Source organism: Sciurus vulgaris (assembly GCF_902686455.1).
Source record: "Sciurus vulgaris genome assembly, chromosome: 1".
Lineage (NCBI taxonomy): Eukaryota > Metazoa > Chordata > Mammalia > Rodentia > Sciuridae > Sciurus > Sciurus vulgaris.
This window is the reverse complement of record NC_136461.1, coordinates 73,016,590-73,034,915: the sequence shown is the minus strand read 5'-3', so window position 1 is coordinate 73,034,915 and position 18,326 is coordinate 73,016,590. Positions and strand designations below refer to the sequence as shown.

At 42.3% G+C, this 18,326-nt stretch overlaps 2 protein-coding genes across 3 annotated transcripts in view; one reads left to right on the top strand and one right to left on the bottom strand.

The window, feature by feature from the left end:
- Window positions 1-15,718, top strand: part of ZNHIT6 (zinc finger HIT-type containing 6) — a 116,381-nt gene extending 100,663 nt beyond the window's left edge. For both annotated transcript variants that reach the window (XM_079139798.1, XM_079139800.1), the window contains one exon: window positions 11,260-15,718. In XM_079139798.1, coding sequence (XP_078995924.1) covers window positions 11,260-11,351 — 92 coding nt within the window. In that variant the 3' untranslated portion in view covers window positions 11,352-15,718. The remainder of the gene's footprint in view (window positions 1-11,259) is intronic.
- Window positions 15,222-18,125, bottom strand: CCN1 (cellular communication network factor 1). The gene is made up of 5 exons (XM_079139885.1): window positions 17,824-18,125; window positions 17,321-17,534; window positions 16,619-16,972; window positions 16,288-16,496; window positions 15,222-16,175 (listed from the first exon to the last, which is right to left on the bottom strand). The coding sequence occupies exons 1-5, from the start codon at window positions 17,884-17,886 to the stop codon at window positions 15,873-15,875; spliced, it is 1,143 nt and encodes a 380-aa protein (XP_078996011.1). The 5' UTR covers window positions 17,887-18,125; the 3' UTR covers window positions 15,222-15,872.
- Between the last annotated feature and the right edge of the window lie 201 nt (window positions 18,126-18,326).

The window sequence follows — 18,326 nt, the reverse complement described above, 5'->3', positions numbered from 1 at the left end:
TCTAGTTCATCAGCCCCAGCCCCACCCCACTTCTGCCTAGTGGTGACATTTCTCTCATTCTGGCTGACCAGCGGAAGCTACCTTAGGCAGTTCAGACCCACAATCCTAACCAGAGCTGCTCTCATTCACCTTGGTGCCCCTGCCAGATGCTTTCTGTAACCTCCCAGGTAGTTAATGATCTCCCCCTGGGCAGAAGAGCCCTTTAATAATTTACCAGAGCAGATAAAGAAAAAAGCATAGTTCTCTACTTGGAGGCCAATTAGCTGGCAATTCAGACAGTATGGATGGAGTTAAGATCAACTTCAAGTTCAAACTCACTTTTTTTTTTTTTTTTTCTGTATAGGAAACATGCCCTATAGCTATGTATATGAAGTCTTATCAGAACCTTCTTTCACATATTTAAACATCCAGCCCTGCTATATGAACACTTTAGGGCTCCTTCACTACTCAGGGAATTAACTATATAAAGATAAAGAATCCAAAATACCCTGGAACAAAATGAGACCAAAACATACAAAGAACTCCAGAGATTTGTTTTTGTTTGTTTGTTTGTTTATTTGCGTTTTCTCACTTTAGTTCTTTATTAGAATTTGAAAAATACTTTTTCACGGGAATTGTTTCTTTGAGTTAAAAGTGCAGATTCAGACAGCATGGTACAGTGGGAAAAAATGCCTTGAAATTTAAGAGTCCTAGCTTAAAATCTTGCCTTCAGCTAAAGTGAGACTATGAGAAACTTCTGAGATTCCCTGAATTTCTAAAATGGAAATATTAATTCTCTAAAATGGAAACATTAATTCTGTCCTTGGGATTTCTTTTTTTTTCTTTTTCTTTCTTTTTTTTTTTTTTTTTTTGTAGTTGTAGATGGACAGCATGTCTCTATTTTATTTGTTTATTTTTATGTGGTGCTGAGGATCAAAGGATCAAACCTAATGCCTCACACGTGCGAGGCAAGGGCTCTGCCACTGAGCTACAGCCCTAGCCCCTGTCCTTGGGATTTTTATGAGTAATGTGAAGAACAACCTGGCTTACAGTATACAATACATGGCTAGAACATGCAGTGATGAGAAGCTACAAGAAGAAAGACCCCCGAGGAGGAGGGGTCATTTGGGACAGTCCAGCCCCAGTTAGGCTCTTGGCTTAGTGAGTAACCTCATGCCTGGCTAAGTCTCATCAACAAATGAAGTTGTGGCAAATAATAAATCATTGTTATTTTAAGTCACCAAATTTCAGAATGACTTGTTATGCAAATGCTAAGTCCTAAATTTATGCCAAGGGAAAGTCAACAATACTAGCAGAAACAACACATTCTCCTCATAAAAGATCATCTGAAACAGACCCTGAGATTGTAGTTAGCTATAAACATTGACATGCTGCCAAGAAACTAAGGGCAAGCTTACCCTGCCTTCATTAAGCAAATGTATTCATTAATCAAATGCAAAATTATTGAGTGCCTGATGGTCATCAGATTTTGTGTTGGGGAATGTTAAGATCCAATTCTCACGTATTGCATTGTCTCTTTCTGAAATTTTAGTGTACATTTGCATTGGGGGCTATGTTAGCCAACTTTGTATTACTGTAACAAATACCTGGAGAGCTGACTTAATAAGGGAAAAGGTTTATTTTGGTTCATGGTTTCAGAGGTTTCAGTTCATGGTCATTTGTCCCTGTCGCTTTGGGGCCATGGCAGCACAGTATGTCATTACAGGACTGTGTGGTGGAGAAGACCTGTTTTGTTGTTGTTGTTGTTGTTGTTGTTTTTTTTTTTTTTTTTTTTGAGAAGACCTGTTGACCTCATGGCAACAAAGAAGCAAAAGAAAAAGGAAGAGTCAGGATGGGGATCCCAATATCACCTTCAAGGACATTATCACCCCCCATGAGCTAACTTCCTTCCACTAGGCCCCACCTCCTAAAGTTACCACCACCTCCCAGTAGTGCCATAGGCCGGGAATCAAGGCTTTAATACATGGATCTTTTGAGGACATTTATCCAAAACACATCAGGGGCTCTGGGAACCAAGAGAGTTGGAGATGGACGTGCACATAAATGAACACTTCAGGGTCCCTGAAGGAGCTGATAGACTTTCTTCAGGTGGTACTCAGGGAAGATCTGGAAGATTCTTTTAACCCACCAGTATCCCATTTTTAGAGTGACCTTGACAAATGAAGTGTGTCTGCCAGCAAGCAACCAGTGAAATGAAAGTCCTGAAGACCAGATGAGAACAGAAATAATTGTACCATTGTGTTTATTGTAGGGGCAAAACAACAAAGAAAAGAACATTGATAGTGCAGCTGGGTATGGCAACTTAACTTAGTCTTAAACATGACATCTGAAAGGGAATTGAATTTTATTCTGAGCAGTGCTGAGAGGAGAACCATAAATGGTTACTAAAAGTCATAGGGAAATGGGTTTCCAGTTGATATGGAAAAGAATGGCTAATGCTTCTGCAGCAGGAGCTGGCTTTATGGACACCAGCTCTGCCAATGTCAAAGGCCTGAATCACATCCTGCTGAGGAGGTGGGAAAAAGATTCTGCCACTCGGTGACATCATGATTCTCTAAGTCTCTCCCAAGTGTGAGGTCCCACAATTCTTCCCTCTACTTCTGTCATCCTTATGCTGATTAAGTAATATTATGATGTTGACTCCTACCTGCCAATAGTGAATAGGAGAGTTGTCTACACAGGATGACAGGGTTCAACTCCAGGTCCAAGAACTTAGCCTAGGAAACTGAGCCCAGGGATTAGGGACAGGAGGAGAACTGAAGCTTCAGAGAGACATACAGCAGTGCCTGTCATGTCTCTCACCACTTTGAAAGGGTCCATGAGAACTTGCGTTTTCTGGGGATTACTTATCATGTGCTGCAGGCAGACCCAGAGAAGCAGGTCAGCAAATATGAGAGTGCAGATTTCATAAGCATGTGACCAAAAAAGAGGACTAAGCATTTCTGTGTATTACAGCCGTAATACCTGGAACCCTTATCAAGGCTCCTAACTAGCTGTTTCCTGCATCTCACCCTCTAGCCTGAAAAAGCTGTCAGGGAGAAAATCTTTTTTAGGGGTGTTGGCCTCCTTTCTTGCCTTTGAGTGCAGTTGCATCAACAGCACCAGGACTAGAGAAGGAACTGCAAACATGTAGGTATGTGAGAAACAGAAGAACTCAGAGGTCAAGTTAAGAATTCCCGGGAGAGGGACCTTGCACTGATGGGCTCACTCAAGGAAAGCTGTCCATCTCACTGTCAGCAGCTCAGGATGGGAGTGACAGGGAGACTGCAGAGGGCCCTCTGGCCAACCACTCTCTAGGTTCCCCATGCTCGCCATACCTGTGCCTTTGCACATCCTGCCGCACTTCCTGGCTGCCCTTTCCCCTTCTAATACCTGACTTCCAGATTCTGCCCCATGTAAAAAAGCTCCCCAGAGCCCCACACAACAATTCGGCCTAGGAAACTGAGCCCGAGCCCAGAGAACTGTCTCATATCTTGTAGCACAGGTCACTGTGAAGAGATGTGAGTTCTTCAGGACAGAAACTGAGTCTTGTTCATCTATCCACCTAAGAGGTGGTTCAGAACCTGAAGTGCCACTGATGCTCAGGCCACACGACTGAATGCAGGAAGTGTGCTCCCTCTCCCTCTGCACACATGCAGCATGCTCACTTTGCTTGACTCTGGGCAGTGCACACACATGCACTGTGTCTCTGGACCATCTCACAAAAGTTGGAATACAACTGTTGTCAGAGATAATTTTATTCTAAAGGAAATGAAACAAAGCCAAATGTGGATTCCATTGACTCCCTCTACAACAGGGAAGTCTGAACACCTGGGGAAAGGGATTTGGTCTAACCGGGAGCTGAGCAGGCTAGAGACCCTCAAGGGACAGAGGCCAGTCATGGCAAAAACTCTTCAAGCCACTGACTTAGCACAAAGCCTCTACTGAGGGGAAACTCAATACGAGGGTGTGCCTTGCACTCAGGGAACAGGATATACAAACCCAGAGTTATGAAATAGATCTGGGGTGGTCACTGACTCTACAAGAGAGCTTGCCAGCCGCCGTCTCTATGTACCAGCTCCCAAAGTCCACTGGACCTGCGATTTTATTTTCAGGAGTTTGATATTACAGACTAGGTTTCAGGAGAAACATAAATAGGGCCCCAGGGAGCCGGACATAGCAGCATGTCTGGCCATAGCTTGTTGCCCAGGCTTTAAGGTGAGTGAGCCTTGAGCTGCTCTAAGTGCCAGAGGAGCCATGGTCAGGAAGCTTCCTCCCCATACCCCTGAACTCAGTGCAGACTCCAAGAGTTTGACTGTTTCTGATGTTCTGTGTTCAGTGGAACAGGAAGAGCAAAGTCCAATCTGAACTTTCCCACCTCTACTTGATTGTTCAGTGCCCTTGCCTGTAGGGAGAACATAGGCTATGTATCATCTATTCACTGATTCATTCATTCATTCAGTTGTTTACTGTGTACTGTCCACATGCATGACACCATGCTAGGTCTAGCAAAGTAAACAGACTGAAAGACATTCCCCCACCCTCTAGGAGAACACCAAATAGTAGGACACACAAGCCGCTAGACTTACTGGTTCTAGAAAGTTTGGGGTTTTGTCTAGTTCTTTAATAGCTCTAAAATCAGAATACATCTTACTGCAGGGGGTGTGTCAATTTAATTGACTGGGTTTTTCTTATGTAAAATGATATATCTTCAAATCATCAATTTCTTACACAAATGAAATAGGGTATATGAAAATGCTAAGCAATGGTTAATGATTCAGGAGTCCAAGTGGGATTTGATATATTTTTTAATTTTTTATTTTTAAAAAAATTTTTACAGACTGCATTTTGATTCATTGCATACAAATGGGGTACAACTTTTCTGTTCTATGGTTGTGCACAACGTAGAATCATACCATTCATGTAATCATACGTTACATAGGATAATGATGTCTGTCTCATTCTACCATCTTTCATACCCCCACCCCCTCCCCCCTCTCATTTCCTTCTACATAATCTAAATTTCCTCCACTCTTCTCTTACCCCCCCCCCACTCTCCACCCCCACTATGTATCATCATTCACTTATCAGGGAAAACATTCGACCTCAAAATTGACCTCTGCAAACATACTTCATGTGTTTCCTTTTGCAGAGAGGACATGTCAGAAACTTAAAATTAGGTTCCTTTCCACAGTTATCCAGGGAAGTGGCCTCACCACTCTCAGAGCAGGAAGGAGTGGTGGCCTGGTCTCCATTCCCATTCATACAGGCCATAAGGAAGACAGAGGAGCAAAACAGCCGGTGGCCCTTCAGGGCGAGGATATCATGAAATTGGTGTTGATTCTCTGACTCCTTGATGACAAGTCCTTGGTCATCTGTACCTCCCAGGCCCCCTTGCAGTGCCTGACCTGTAACAGGAATAAACAACTGGGTGTGTGTATGTACATATGTGCAGATTTAGACATAAAGTTATATACAAATGAATAATTATGTGATTAAGTCCAAAATTTTATTACAAAAAAATGCAATGTGACCACTAATTTTGACTTGTTGGCCCAAATCCAGAAAACATTCTTACAATCTATCTAATGTTACAGGGGATTTCTTCCCTTTCTTTTTTTGGCTTCCCCATTCCTCACCCAAAACAGCAGTGTCTCCTGTTGCTGGTGCTGAACCATTGCCATGTCCTAGTTATTTAAATGGCTGTGTTTACATAGCATGCCGAGGCACCTGGCCTCTAACTTGTGAGAGCATAAAGAGAAAGTGCACCTTCCAGGCAGAGTCTGGAGATGAGATATGTTCTTAGGAATATGTCAGATACCTGGAGTGTCTTAGAACATGTGCATTGGCTTAATGATATAGTTCAAATCCTCTCATTCACTTATTACTACCACATAAAAACTGTGAATTACTTAATTATTCTTGCCCAAACTGAACATAAAGACAGTTGCTGTGCAGTTGTGCCTTCTTTGATGTTGACTTGGATCCTGAATGCCACCATGATAGTTCCAATGCACCTGGAGGAACAGATGAGGTTTAAGGATCCAGCCTGGAGCTGCCCTTAGGCCTTTTGTTTACATGTCACATTACTGCAAGCTTTAGCACATCAAGAAAGCTGTGTGCAGCTAGTGGTAAGGACAAGCAATATTCCAGGAGGAACCGGAAGCTATTAAGGGGCTGGCCACCTGAGGGAATCTGACTCATGGCACAAATACAAGAGTGTCAGGTGGCAGAAACTAAGTTATCCAGGCTTCTTCTCTCTGGGCTCTTTGCCTTTGCTGCTGGGTCCAAGCAGTCACTGGGGCTACCTTGGGTCACACAGTGTGGGTCAGACCTAGGCTGGGTCCTGTCAGTCTAAGACTAACCTGTCATGCTAAGGCTATTGTGCGGACAGCAGGCTGTTCCTGTCTTCTGATGGTGTGATGTACTGGCTTACTCAAACACCCAGCTCACAAGTGGTGATGCCAATGCTAGCTCACCTCCTCAAGCTGGAAGCTCTCACTAGTGTGTTGGGGAATTTCCAAAGGTAACTCATGGAAGGGACAACCTGTTCCCATCATCAAGGCACATGTTCTCCAAGTCCCTGATGAGGGCTGCTTTTCCTTTTGTTTGCTATACAAACCAAGATGCAAAATGGCTGTTACTACCCAGGTCTAGCCTAAGGCTATTAATTTGCTGACTTTGAGATTACTCCTAGGCTTCAAATATTGTAATGTTTTCTAGTTTGGGAGGTGTCCCTAAATAGCAAACTTCTATTCATCCTTCAAAACCCAGTTCGGATGTTTTGTCCTCTGTGAAAAATTCTCTGACCACCCTCTATCCTCTCATTTTACTAGGTACTGTGGCACTGTTACTATGCACCAGTATTACTTGAATACACTGCTAACTGTGACATCCTTGTGGCCAGGGACCATTATCTTATTATTTCTTTGTTTGTCAACCATGTCTGGCAGACCCATAGCCTGTCATGTGCTATATACTCCGTAAATGTTAGGTAAATGAATGAAAGAATTATATTCCTGCCAAATATTTGTTTGTTGGTCCATTCATTCATATCTAAAAGTACTTTTTTTCCTTTGGAAGTGGCCATTGCTGTGCTATTTATAAAGTTCATGAGCATCAAAAAGATTCAAGTGGATCAGTTAGAATGGTTTTAGCTGCAAGTAACAAACAGCCTAAGGAAAATAACTTAACATAATAGAAGATTTATAATCACACTCAATAAGAGGGCTAGGTGTTTCAGCAGTTCAGGTCTTTTTCCAGAGGCTTTTCCCCTTCCTCTTCTACAATCCTCACAGTGTCAGTGATACCTCCTTCCTAGGGCCATGCAGGGCAATGCCCAGCAAAGAAGAAAGGCATTTCCTCTTCTGGTGTCTTCTTTTTATTATCATGTATAACCTTTCTTAGGAACTTCCCCTCCCTCTCCCAGATTTCTCCCTCAGTATCTTTGATCAAGATTAACTCACAACCAGTCATTAACAAGGAAATGAGACCATCACTGTGAACTAAGCCAGCCCTGATGCAGTTCTTGGGGTGCAGGTGGAGATAGGGGATTGCCTTACTTAAACACTTGGAAGGAGATTACTCAAACAAAATTGAGGTTCTGCTAGCAAGAACTCAAGGGAATGGGGCATTGACTGTCAGTGGGCATCTAACAGTATCTGCCACACCAAATACTTAAATAAATTTTGGCACATTAATAATAGAATGAAAATCTTTGAAACTATCACAAAGACTGAGGGAGAACTACATGAGTCAACATTAAATGATTTCCAAGATATAGTAAATATAAAATTCTTGTTTTAGTCAGCTTTTTCACTGCTTGCTGTGACTAAAAGGACCCAACTGGAACAATTGTAGAGGAGAAAAAGTTTGAGGGCTCACAGTTTCAGAGGTCTTAATTCATAGAAGGCCGGCTCCATTCCTCAGGGCTCGAGGTGAGGCAGAACATCATGGCAGATGCATGTGGCAGAGGGAAGCAGCTCACATCATGATGATCAGGAAGCAGAGAGAGAAAGAGAAATACTGCACTTGGGAGACACAAATATATATCCAATAGCCCCCAAGGAATCACTTCCTTCAATCACACCTCTCCTACCACCAGTTACCACTCAGTTAATCCCATCAGGGATTAGTGCACTGATTAGATTAAAGCTATAACCCAGGGGTGGGGGGAAGGGAAAAAAATAACAGAATGAATCAAACAACATTACTCTGTAAATTTATGATTACACAAATGGTATGCCTTTACGCCATGTACAAACAGAGAAACAACATGTATCCCATTTGTTTACAATTAAAAAAAAAAAAAAAAAAAGCTATAACCCAATAATTTCTCCTCCAAATCTTCTTGCATTGTCTCATTTGTGAACTTTTGGGAGACACCTCACATCCAAATCATAACAATTCTATAGTCAAATCTTATTTATTAATAAAATCCCAAAACCTTTAAAGATGTACTCTATACACTTAACAGGGCTCTCTGTGCTTGTGTGTGTGTGTGCGGAGGGCGGAAAGTGTTTACTAGGTATCTTCTTTATTATTTTTTTTTTGTTTCATGTTTTTGTTTGTTTTTCTTTTGTTTTTCTATATCGGGGATTGAACTCTGCACACTGCCACTGAGCTGCATCACTACCCCTTTTAATTTTTATTTAGAGACAGAGTCTTACTAAGTTGCTCAGGTTGCCTTCGAATTTGTGATATTTCCAAATAGTGGGGATTACCGGTACAGGCTACCACACCTGGCTTGGGATCTTCATCTTTTTAACATTCTGTATTTCTTGTAAAAATTTTGTAAAATAGATGGTTAAATTCAGGGCAAGTTCAGGATGCAGTGTGTATCTTTGATTAACTTATCCGGTGTCAGTTGGAAAATGTGACGTGGTATTATAAATGGAATAGGTACATGTCTCCACAAAAATACACAGACTGGAATTGTAGAAAGAAGTTGGGGGATGGAGAAATGTTTTCAGCAACATGATGATTTGAAGTGGCCTTTATTCCTTCCTGGATTTAGAACAGCATTTTCATGCCTCAAATTTTTTTTAAGCACTTTTATAGTAAAAGGGATGGTCTAAGTTGTCCCTTCTAAGAAAGAACCTGGATTTTTAAAGAATATCTCTTCCTATGCTTTAAATTCCTCAAACACATGCACACACACACACACACACACACACACACACACACACACCTGTTCTCCATCATTCTCCATGCTGATGAACTGTAGAGCATTTTCACTGAAGGCAAAAGCTCCTACCATATAGAAATTTTCAAGTAGAAACTAAAGTCCAGTATTGCTTTGTGTATGAATTTTTTTAAAAGAAGTCAGAAATTTTGACTTTTTTTTTTTTTTTTACCTCCCAGTTTTCAAATATTGGCAACCAATCCAGTTTCTATAAACCATGAACAGACTGAACAAACAAGTCTATTTGACACATTTCACCTGAACCACCAGTTTGGACCTCTGTTTTGGGGCAATGTAGAATGAACTTGCTCTCTCTTCTCCAGTGAAGCTCTGGAGATGCCAAAAGGTATTTCTCAAATTCATTCATTCCATTCTTGGTTGGTACCACTTTTGAGGGAGTTTAGACCTAGTAGGGAAACAGGCAGCAAATCCCAGTATGGCCATGATATTGTCACCATGGAGATTTGCATGAATAGCCGAGGAACGCTCACTTTTCATCTGTCTCAGGCTGTGTGCAGTGATGGACTCTGTCCTGTGTCCATGCAGAACAGGCCTTCTCCAGAGCTCTTAAGAGCATCTCCCTAACGGAAATGGGGAAGGTATCTCTGGTTATTTCAGAAATTTTTACCTTGAGCATCACAGTTTTTAAACAGTTTCCAACCTATTTATCTTCAAAAACACAGTTGAGGTGACAAGTCCTCCAGGATGCTCTCCTTGGTCCCAACTCCAGGCAAGACTCCTCCACTTTCTTCTGTACCTCCTTATGCTTGGTATAGCTTATTTTTGGCTATGTGGTACAGACTACCATTTATCACCTGTTATCTATTCTCTCTTCTACCTCTGACTTTTGGCTGATGCTTGTCAGCCCGGAATAAAACCATGTTTCCTAGCCACGTGCCATGAGATGAACTAGGGAACTCAGGCCAGGCACAGTAAAACAATAAGACAGGAGAAACTGCTGGGTGTGGTGATACACACCTGTAATCCCAGGGGCTCAAGAGGCTGAGGCGGGAGAATCACAAGTCCGAGGGCAGCCTCAGCATCTCAGTGAGACCCTAAGCAACCCTGTCTCAAAGTAAAGAGGACTGGGGATGTGCCTCAATGGTAAAGCACCTCTGGGTATTCAATTCCCAGTAGTAAAAAAAAAAAAAAAAAAAAAAAATGCTGGAATTTTAGTCTCTGAAACTTTGAGGTACCATATTAGTTCTGCTCTGCCTGCCTGGATTTTCACATGAGGGAGAAATAAATTTGTATGCTGCTGAAGCTATTGGTTCTTGGATTTTCTCTTACTTGTAGCTGAACCTAATATGAGCTCATTTTTGCTTACATGTATGTCTCCCTTCCTACGAAGTATAAAATCCCTGCTTCCTTGTCAATGACAACACAGCACTGTGTCTGGAACATAGTGGTGCCAGGCAAGTGTCTATTGACTGAATATATGAATGAAAAAAAGAATGAATGGCTAACAATTGACTAGGGAGAAGTCCAAGGTGAAGTGAAAAAGACTTTGTGCCAGTGGAAGGGGGGATCCCTTCTAATTTAACTTCAGCATAAGACTTTAAGACAACATTAATTCTATAAATTAGTGAGCATTTATTCTATTTCAGGCACAACGTCAAGTGATGTTTTTATGGTAGTGCAAAACACAGACAAAAATGTCTGCTCTCATACAGGTTGTTCTTCAAGGGAAAGACATAATAAATAAACGAGAGCATATCAGGTAGTGCTAAGTCCTATGATGAAAACAAAACTTCTCTCTCTTTTTTCGTGCTGGGGATTGAACCCAGGGCCTTGTGCTTGCTAGGCAAGCACTCTACCAACTGAGCTATATCCCCAGCCCCAGAATAAAACTTCTTGATGGAATGAACTACATTAGACTGGGTGGTGAGAGAAGGTTTTTATAGCAGATAGCATTTATGCTGAGACCAGAATGACAAGAAGTCCAGATCAGGAAGAAGGACATTTGAGGCAGAATAGTAAGTATAAGAGGCCTGAAGTACCTTTTGTTTGATTTTTTTCAATGAAGAGGCAAAGGCTTTTGGAAGTATAGTGAGTGAGTGATAATATTTTTATTAAAATCTTTTTTATTTTTACAGACTGCTGGTATGCACTCAGGTCATCAGAGTCCAGGACCTGGGTGCCAAGTAAGAAGCTGGACCTTATTGCAAGGGCAATGGGAAGCCACTAGAGCATTTAAGCCAAGGATTGACCTATTCTGACTTACATTTTTGAAGAATCAGTCTGACTCCCTTAAGGAGAATGGACCATTGGGTGGTAACAATAGAAATCAATAATGTTTTGGTTGTCTATTTCTATGTAGCCACATCTAAAAATTACTACCTCAAAATTACTCTGTTAGTTTTCTCACTGTTTTGTGGGCCAGGAACTGTGGGAAGGACTCAACTGAGCAGTTTATCTCTGATTCATGAAACATTAGCTGGGGTGACAGAGGCCAAAGGATCCACTTCCAAGATGGTTTCTTCTTACACAGGTGTGATGCCCTTTTCTGGACCTTTCTCTTCCTTCACATGGCAACTCATTCTCTAGGCCCTATTCACATGGCTTCTCACAGTCTCCTTGTCTCAGGGAAGTTCTATTTCTTACATGAAAACTCATTTCTAAGAGAAAGGAACCCTACCCAGTATTCCACTTGGAACTGGTCCCACATTGCATTACTTCCTCCATGCTCATTGGTCAAAGCAGTTAAAGAGCTCACCCAGATTAAAGAGAGTGGAGAAATAGATATCATTTACCCCTGGGGGTGCAAGGTCACATTACAGAAAGACAGGGTAAGGAGGGAGATACTGTTGACGCCATCTTTGGAAAATATAATATGTGACAAGTGAAGGGCCACTCCAGTAATTCAGGCAAGAACTGATGGCAACTTTAATTTGTATGTTTGCAGTGGAGAACAAAAAGTGGTGGATTCAGAAGGTATAACAGTAGATATAGGAACTATAAAGCACTAACAAATGCATCCAAGTGTTTGTCAATTGAATTGCACTCTATAAGATTACATGAATGTACCCACCAGCAACAAAAGTCAGTCACAAATACGTGTGATCTCTTCATAGGACGTATACATGATAGTCATGCTTCAAAAATGTGCTTTGTTTTAAAGCATTGGGTTGTTAGGGCAAGGAGTTAATGAGGCCTGGATATCAGAGATATAAAATGAGGTGTAAGTGTAGACCTGTAGACTATGATGGCCAGGGCTTGCCATGTCCTGTAACTAAGTGTGCTTCAGAGGATAAAGAGGGTCTAGCAACATTATATTTTCAAAGGCTTCATGGAAATGTGTGCTTTTGACCACAGAAAGATCTGGGCGGTTTTTACTTCACACATTTGGTTAAGTGAGAAGATAATGTTTAAGGTATACACCAAAGAGTGTATGTGAAAAAGGAGCACACTTGGGAGACAATAATGCTGGGAGCTCTTTTCCCAGTTTATTACATGAAAGAATTATCCAGAAACGTGCCCAGATTCACCCACTGAGTTATTGATAGAGTTGGTGCTAAAAGACAGGAATCCTGATTCCACTATGGGATTCTTTCCACTGCATCACCTGCCATTCTGCCCAGAACACAGCTCTGCTCTGTACTGTGGTCATACTGAACCCTTGCTATTGCTCAACGGACTTTCAAATAGTGCCAGAGGCTGCTAGAAGAGGTTGTAAACAAATCAAACCTGTTCCCACTACTGGAAAAATAACTCTAAAATGTGCTTCGCTAATTTGACTCAGTTGCATCTCTCTGTGGAACTGACAGCAGTACATAACGTTCATGTGAACCATCCTTACAGTGAGACCACTTACTATGTGACTAAATGTGTCGTAGGCTATTTCTTAAAATTCACAGTCTAAGATTCTGTCACCTTATAACTCTCTTTTCTTACATCTGTACCAAAAAAAAAAAAAAAAGAAAGAAAGAAAAGAAAAGGAAAAAAAAAAGCTCACGATCACCAGAATCTTTTGGATTGGAAAGTAAGAAAAGCAAAAGATCTTTACTGTACATAGTGGAGACAGTGGGATTACACGTATATTACAGCCAATGTTTGTACATGCAACTTCTATTTAATACATATGAATGCATGGTTTTTATTTTTGTTTTCCCAATAGTTGAAGTGGGCAGAGTTCCACTTCACACATAGGTAAAATTTATATATTCTAAATATTTTAATTTCATTTTTAACTTCTTTTAATTTCTTCAATATTTTCTATAGCCAAATAAAATGCAATACTTTGCTTCTATTCATCTTTTTTTTAATAAATTGAGCATTCTTATTATAAATAGAATTGGCATTTGTGCCACTCTAATTATATTTACTGGAATGAGATTAATGGCCCAAAGATCCAATATTTTCCCATGCTAGGTTTTGTTTCACATTTGAGCTTATTTGAACAGGTATTACCTCCTCACACACTTAAAGGATCTATAAAATATTGCTCCTTGATCCCTGCATAAGAAGCAATTTGTTGGCTTTAGTGTTGGAAGGCAATACCTTGGGATTGGTGCCTGGGAATGTGTAAATCTTGCCCGTGGATTTCGCTGTCTGTTCAACAAGATTGCACCACTAAAACCTCACACCTTTATTATGTTTCATATGTTATATTGCACTGACAAGTTTAACTGCATCCAAGACTGGGCCAGGTGGTGTTTAAATCCCAAATACCTTAAAATTAGAATGCCTCAGGCAAGAAAAACTGACTATTCAGTAGGCACAAGTTGTAAAATTTCAGGCAGAACACGTCAAAAATCAGCCTTTTGGCCATAGATTTTTCTAGCACATTTACATTAACCTTTATGCATCTCATAAGGCTTTTAAAACAGATGCTTCAACAGTGTTTTTCTGTTGTCTTCATTAAGTCATCAATATTAATTAATTATTTTGAAAAATCCCTTATAGAATCCCAGGAGCTATACCCCTCCCCCTTACTTAAAGCACTTTCTCTTATGCCTAAAAATTCAAGTACTCTCTTAACCAAGTGCAGACTGAAATATTTCACTATGGATTTGAACAGGAGCCAAGGCTGACGATGAAAGGAAAAGTTCTCCCTATAAAAGGTTTATTGTCAGAGCTTTCTGAAGATGTGGACTTTTCTAATACAGGCTACCAACATTTTCACAAACATTGATGCAGCCCTCTCCACCTCCCCTAAACCCATGATTCAGGTCCTTTTCTCTTAGAATGCTGTGTCTAGCCTTTGACCTTCTGGATAAGCCAAGGCTATCTAACTACTCCCTCCCCCATCAATATAATGTATATTATAAAAAGGAAAGGGGGATGGGTAGCTTAGTCCTCAGCTATTGGAAAAGTACTTGAAATTCCTTGCATTCCTTTGCATTTAACAGCATGTTTGCCTAATCACTGGCTTATTAGGATTAACACAAGCCATTGCTTCAAATTTTTTCTTGAAAACAAACTGACTTCTATAGATTCCTATTTTTTTTATCTCTGATATCGGCCAAGGGTGAATCTTTAAGTAGCTGCCCTAATTGTGAAGAGCCATTCTGGGAAAATATAAAGTTAGAAATAAATGACCTGTTATAATACACTATTCAGTCATACTTTGTCTTGCTCATGAATTTACATGTGGGCAGGCCATATTATGGGCTGTTTTCATTTAAAGGGTTTCTCTTGCTTCTTTTGAATTGATACGCACAATAAATAACCTGATGACTAAAATGTTCAATTTTACCACACCTATCTCACATTATGATGGAGAGGCTTTGAATTCTTATGAAAATAAAGCATTTTTAAAAAATCACTAATTAGGTTCAGATTTCCTCTTATGTTTCATACAATGACTATTTTCAGTATAAATTTTCCAGATTACTTAACATGTGAAGATTTTTCTCAAAAGATTTTCAGAGACAATCATTGTCCTATTTTCTTTCATAGTTTAATTCATTACCATATCCCAATAAAGCACCTAAGATAGCTCCTGACATATGGTAGGCACTCAATAAATCCTGTTTGAAGACTGAATACATCAGCTAGATTGCTCCCAATAACTTGAAATGGTTTCTAAAAATATTTAACAGCATACACTCAGATATTAGGTAAATATTTCTTTATTAAATGATTAATTCCATAAATAATTTCTTTTCACTGAATATAAAATTAAAATCATTTACAAATTATTCCAGTATTACATTTCCCCTCCCCCCAAAAGCTACATTTGATAAATAAAAACATTCAGTCTTAAAACACCTGATTTCTGTTTGCAGTTTCGAGTGCAGGTAGCTGCCTCTAACGGACACTCACAGAGTGTCCCCCTCAGGAAGGGAGGGAAGGCCCTCCTATTTACTTCTGGCAAAGGACAAACGAAGGCTTTCACTGCCCAACCAATCTTATTATCTCTATTACAATTGTAGAACCCAAAGGAAAAAAAGCCTAGAGAAAAAATACGCTTAGCAAATAATTTACAAACAGAAAACAGAACGTCATCAACACCACAAGCTCCAAAATGAAGCAGTAAGATGTGCTCCAATACTATGAAGCAAAGTAATCTGCAATCGCGGCTGCATTAGTGTCCATCCGAACCAGCCCCCTTGGCAGTTTGAAAATACCTCAAGGCTACTCAAGAATGAGCAAGGCATCCCTTCTACGAGAATCCCTTCACCCACACCGCCCCCACCCAGTCTCCGTGACTCTTACACTCCAAACCCTCCTTTGTCCACCCTTGCACTGGAAACCCCTGTAGAGTTTAGTCCCTAAATTTGTGAATGTCATTGAACAGCCTGTAGAAGGGAAATGCTGCCTCATTGGCATGTGGGCAGTTGTAGTTGCATTTGCAGGACTGGATCATCATGACGTTCTTGGAAAACGTCTCCCCATCTTCGCAGCGGAACCGCATCTTGACAGTCCTGGTCTGCTGGGGCGTACAGCATCGACCGTCCACGCAAGAGCCACAGTACTTGGGCCGGTACTTCTTTACACTCGAACATCCAGCGTAAGTATACCTGATTGGTTCAAGGGATTTCTTGGTCTTGCTGCATTTCTTGCCCTTCTGTAAGAAAGAAGCAGAAAGGCAAGTCAGGGATAATATTTCTCTTTTTGAAAGACGGGTTTTCATCCCACCCGCTTGCAGGAACAGTCTCCAAGGCACTGAAGGAACTTACTTTCAGGCTGCTGTACACAGACTGTCCACAAGGCCGCACTTCACAGATCCGGGTTTCTTTCACAAGGCGGCATTCAGGGTTGTCATTGGTAACTCGTGTAGAGATACCAGTTCCACAGGTCTTTGAGCACTGGGACCATGAAGTTGTTTGAACAATACATTTCTGGCCATGCGAAGGGTTGTAAAGGATCCGAGGTTCCATGCCAAAGACTAGAGAGAAACAAAACGAATTTCTCAGAGGCATGTTGACATACACAGATCCAAGTACTCGTGCCTAAAACTTCAGACTAGGAATGTTTCAGTACAGTATCTTAAGGGCTCAGTCTACTTACCAGGGAGCCGTTTCAGCAAGCCTCCTTTTCCAACTGCAATTAATTCATTGTTTCTCGTTAACTCCACCTCCGAGGCATCAAATCCCAGCCCCTTGCCGAGATCATCCTGGTGGTCCCTGGGGCCCTTGCCACCATCCTCGTCACAGACCCACTCCTCGCAGCACTGCCCGGTGACTTTGACCAGCCGGGGATTGGGACAGCCCAGGTTGGGGAGAGACAGTTCTTGGGGACACAGAGGAATGCAGCCCACTGCGCCGTCAATACAAGTGCACTGATGTTTACAGTTGGGCTGGAAGCTTTCCCCGTTCTGATAGATTCTGGAGTTATATTCACAAGGTCTGCCCTCTGACTGAGCTGCAAAGATCACCAAAAGAGAAAGGGAGAGAGGATAAGGTTAAGATTCTCAACCATGGCCTGAAACTCATGCATATTTTCTGCTGTTAAATTCAATTTATGGTAAAGTTCCCTACAATTCCCCCGAGACTCCAGACCAGAACAATAAGTTAGTCAGGAATCACTTTTCCGTATGCGCTTTTCGTTGGGCCCAGACACACTGAATTGCATTCCAGACTGCTGAAATCATGTGCCTTTCTGCCAAGCTACCAACAACAAAGCATCACCATACATGGTCTCAAAATTACTAAACTTCTGGACTATGGGGACTATTATTTTTTTAAAGGGGCCAAACCACAAGCATCTTACCTCTGCAGATCCCCTTCAGAGCGGTGGAGCTGGCGCCGAAATTGCATTCCAGCCCCTTGGTGTGGTCGCAGGGCTGCATTTTGCTGCAATCCTCGTTGAGCTGCTTGGCGCAGACCTTGCAGCAGCCACAGCCGTCCCTGACCAGCCCGACTCCCGGGGCGCACTTGGGCACCTCCAGGGGGCAGTGGCAGGCGGCGGGGCAGGTGGAGAGCGCCTGGAAGCGGGAGAAGAAACGAAGTGAACCTCGCTGCGGTGAGCAGAAGAAGCGCCGAGGCTGCCCTGGGAAGGGGAGGGGGTCTCTGATCTGTCCAACCCTCCCGGCCACCCCAGCGGCTGCGCCCACTGAAAGGCCCCAAAACGTTTTCTGGGGGCTTAAAGAAACAGCTACTTCTAAACGCTTCCAAACTTTTTGGTCTAGTTTTTTTCTTGACGTGGGCAATCTGGGACAAGGGAAAGGGACTGGAGAGCCTACGGGGAAGCGGTGGCAAAAGAGTCCAACTCACCAGCCTGGTCAAGTGAAGAAGGGTGACGGCTACAGCGAGCGCCCTGGCGGTGCGGGAGCTCATTGTGGCGCGCAGAAGGAGCTGGGGCGAGCGCGGCGGCAAAGACGCCAACAAGCTGGTGCAGAGAGGACAGGCCCGGCGCAGCTGGGTCTGGGCTGTGGGCCGGGTGAGCAGCGAGGCGAGGGCCGAAGCGTTGAGCGTCGGGCTGAGGGCGTCCTTCTCTCGAGGTCCTTGCCGAGGAGGCGCGGAGGGTGCGGGCACTGCTCCGGGGCGCTCTCGCTCGCGGTCTGACCAGGCTCCCGGAGCCCGCCTTTTATACCGGCCAGCGGCGGCGCCGCGTGTTGCAGTGACGTCGGCTCTGTCTGCGCGTTCCAGAATTCTCAAACATCTCAGGAATGTTGGTTGGCGCGGGCTGCTGCCAAGCGCCTCCCCTGGCTCCATTGCACCTTTTTTTTTTTTTTTTTTTGGTCCCGAACCCATCAAGAAAACAATCCGTTTTTTCC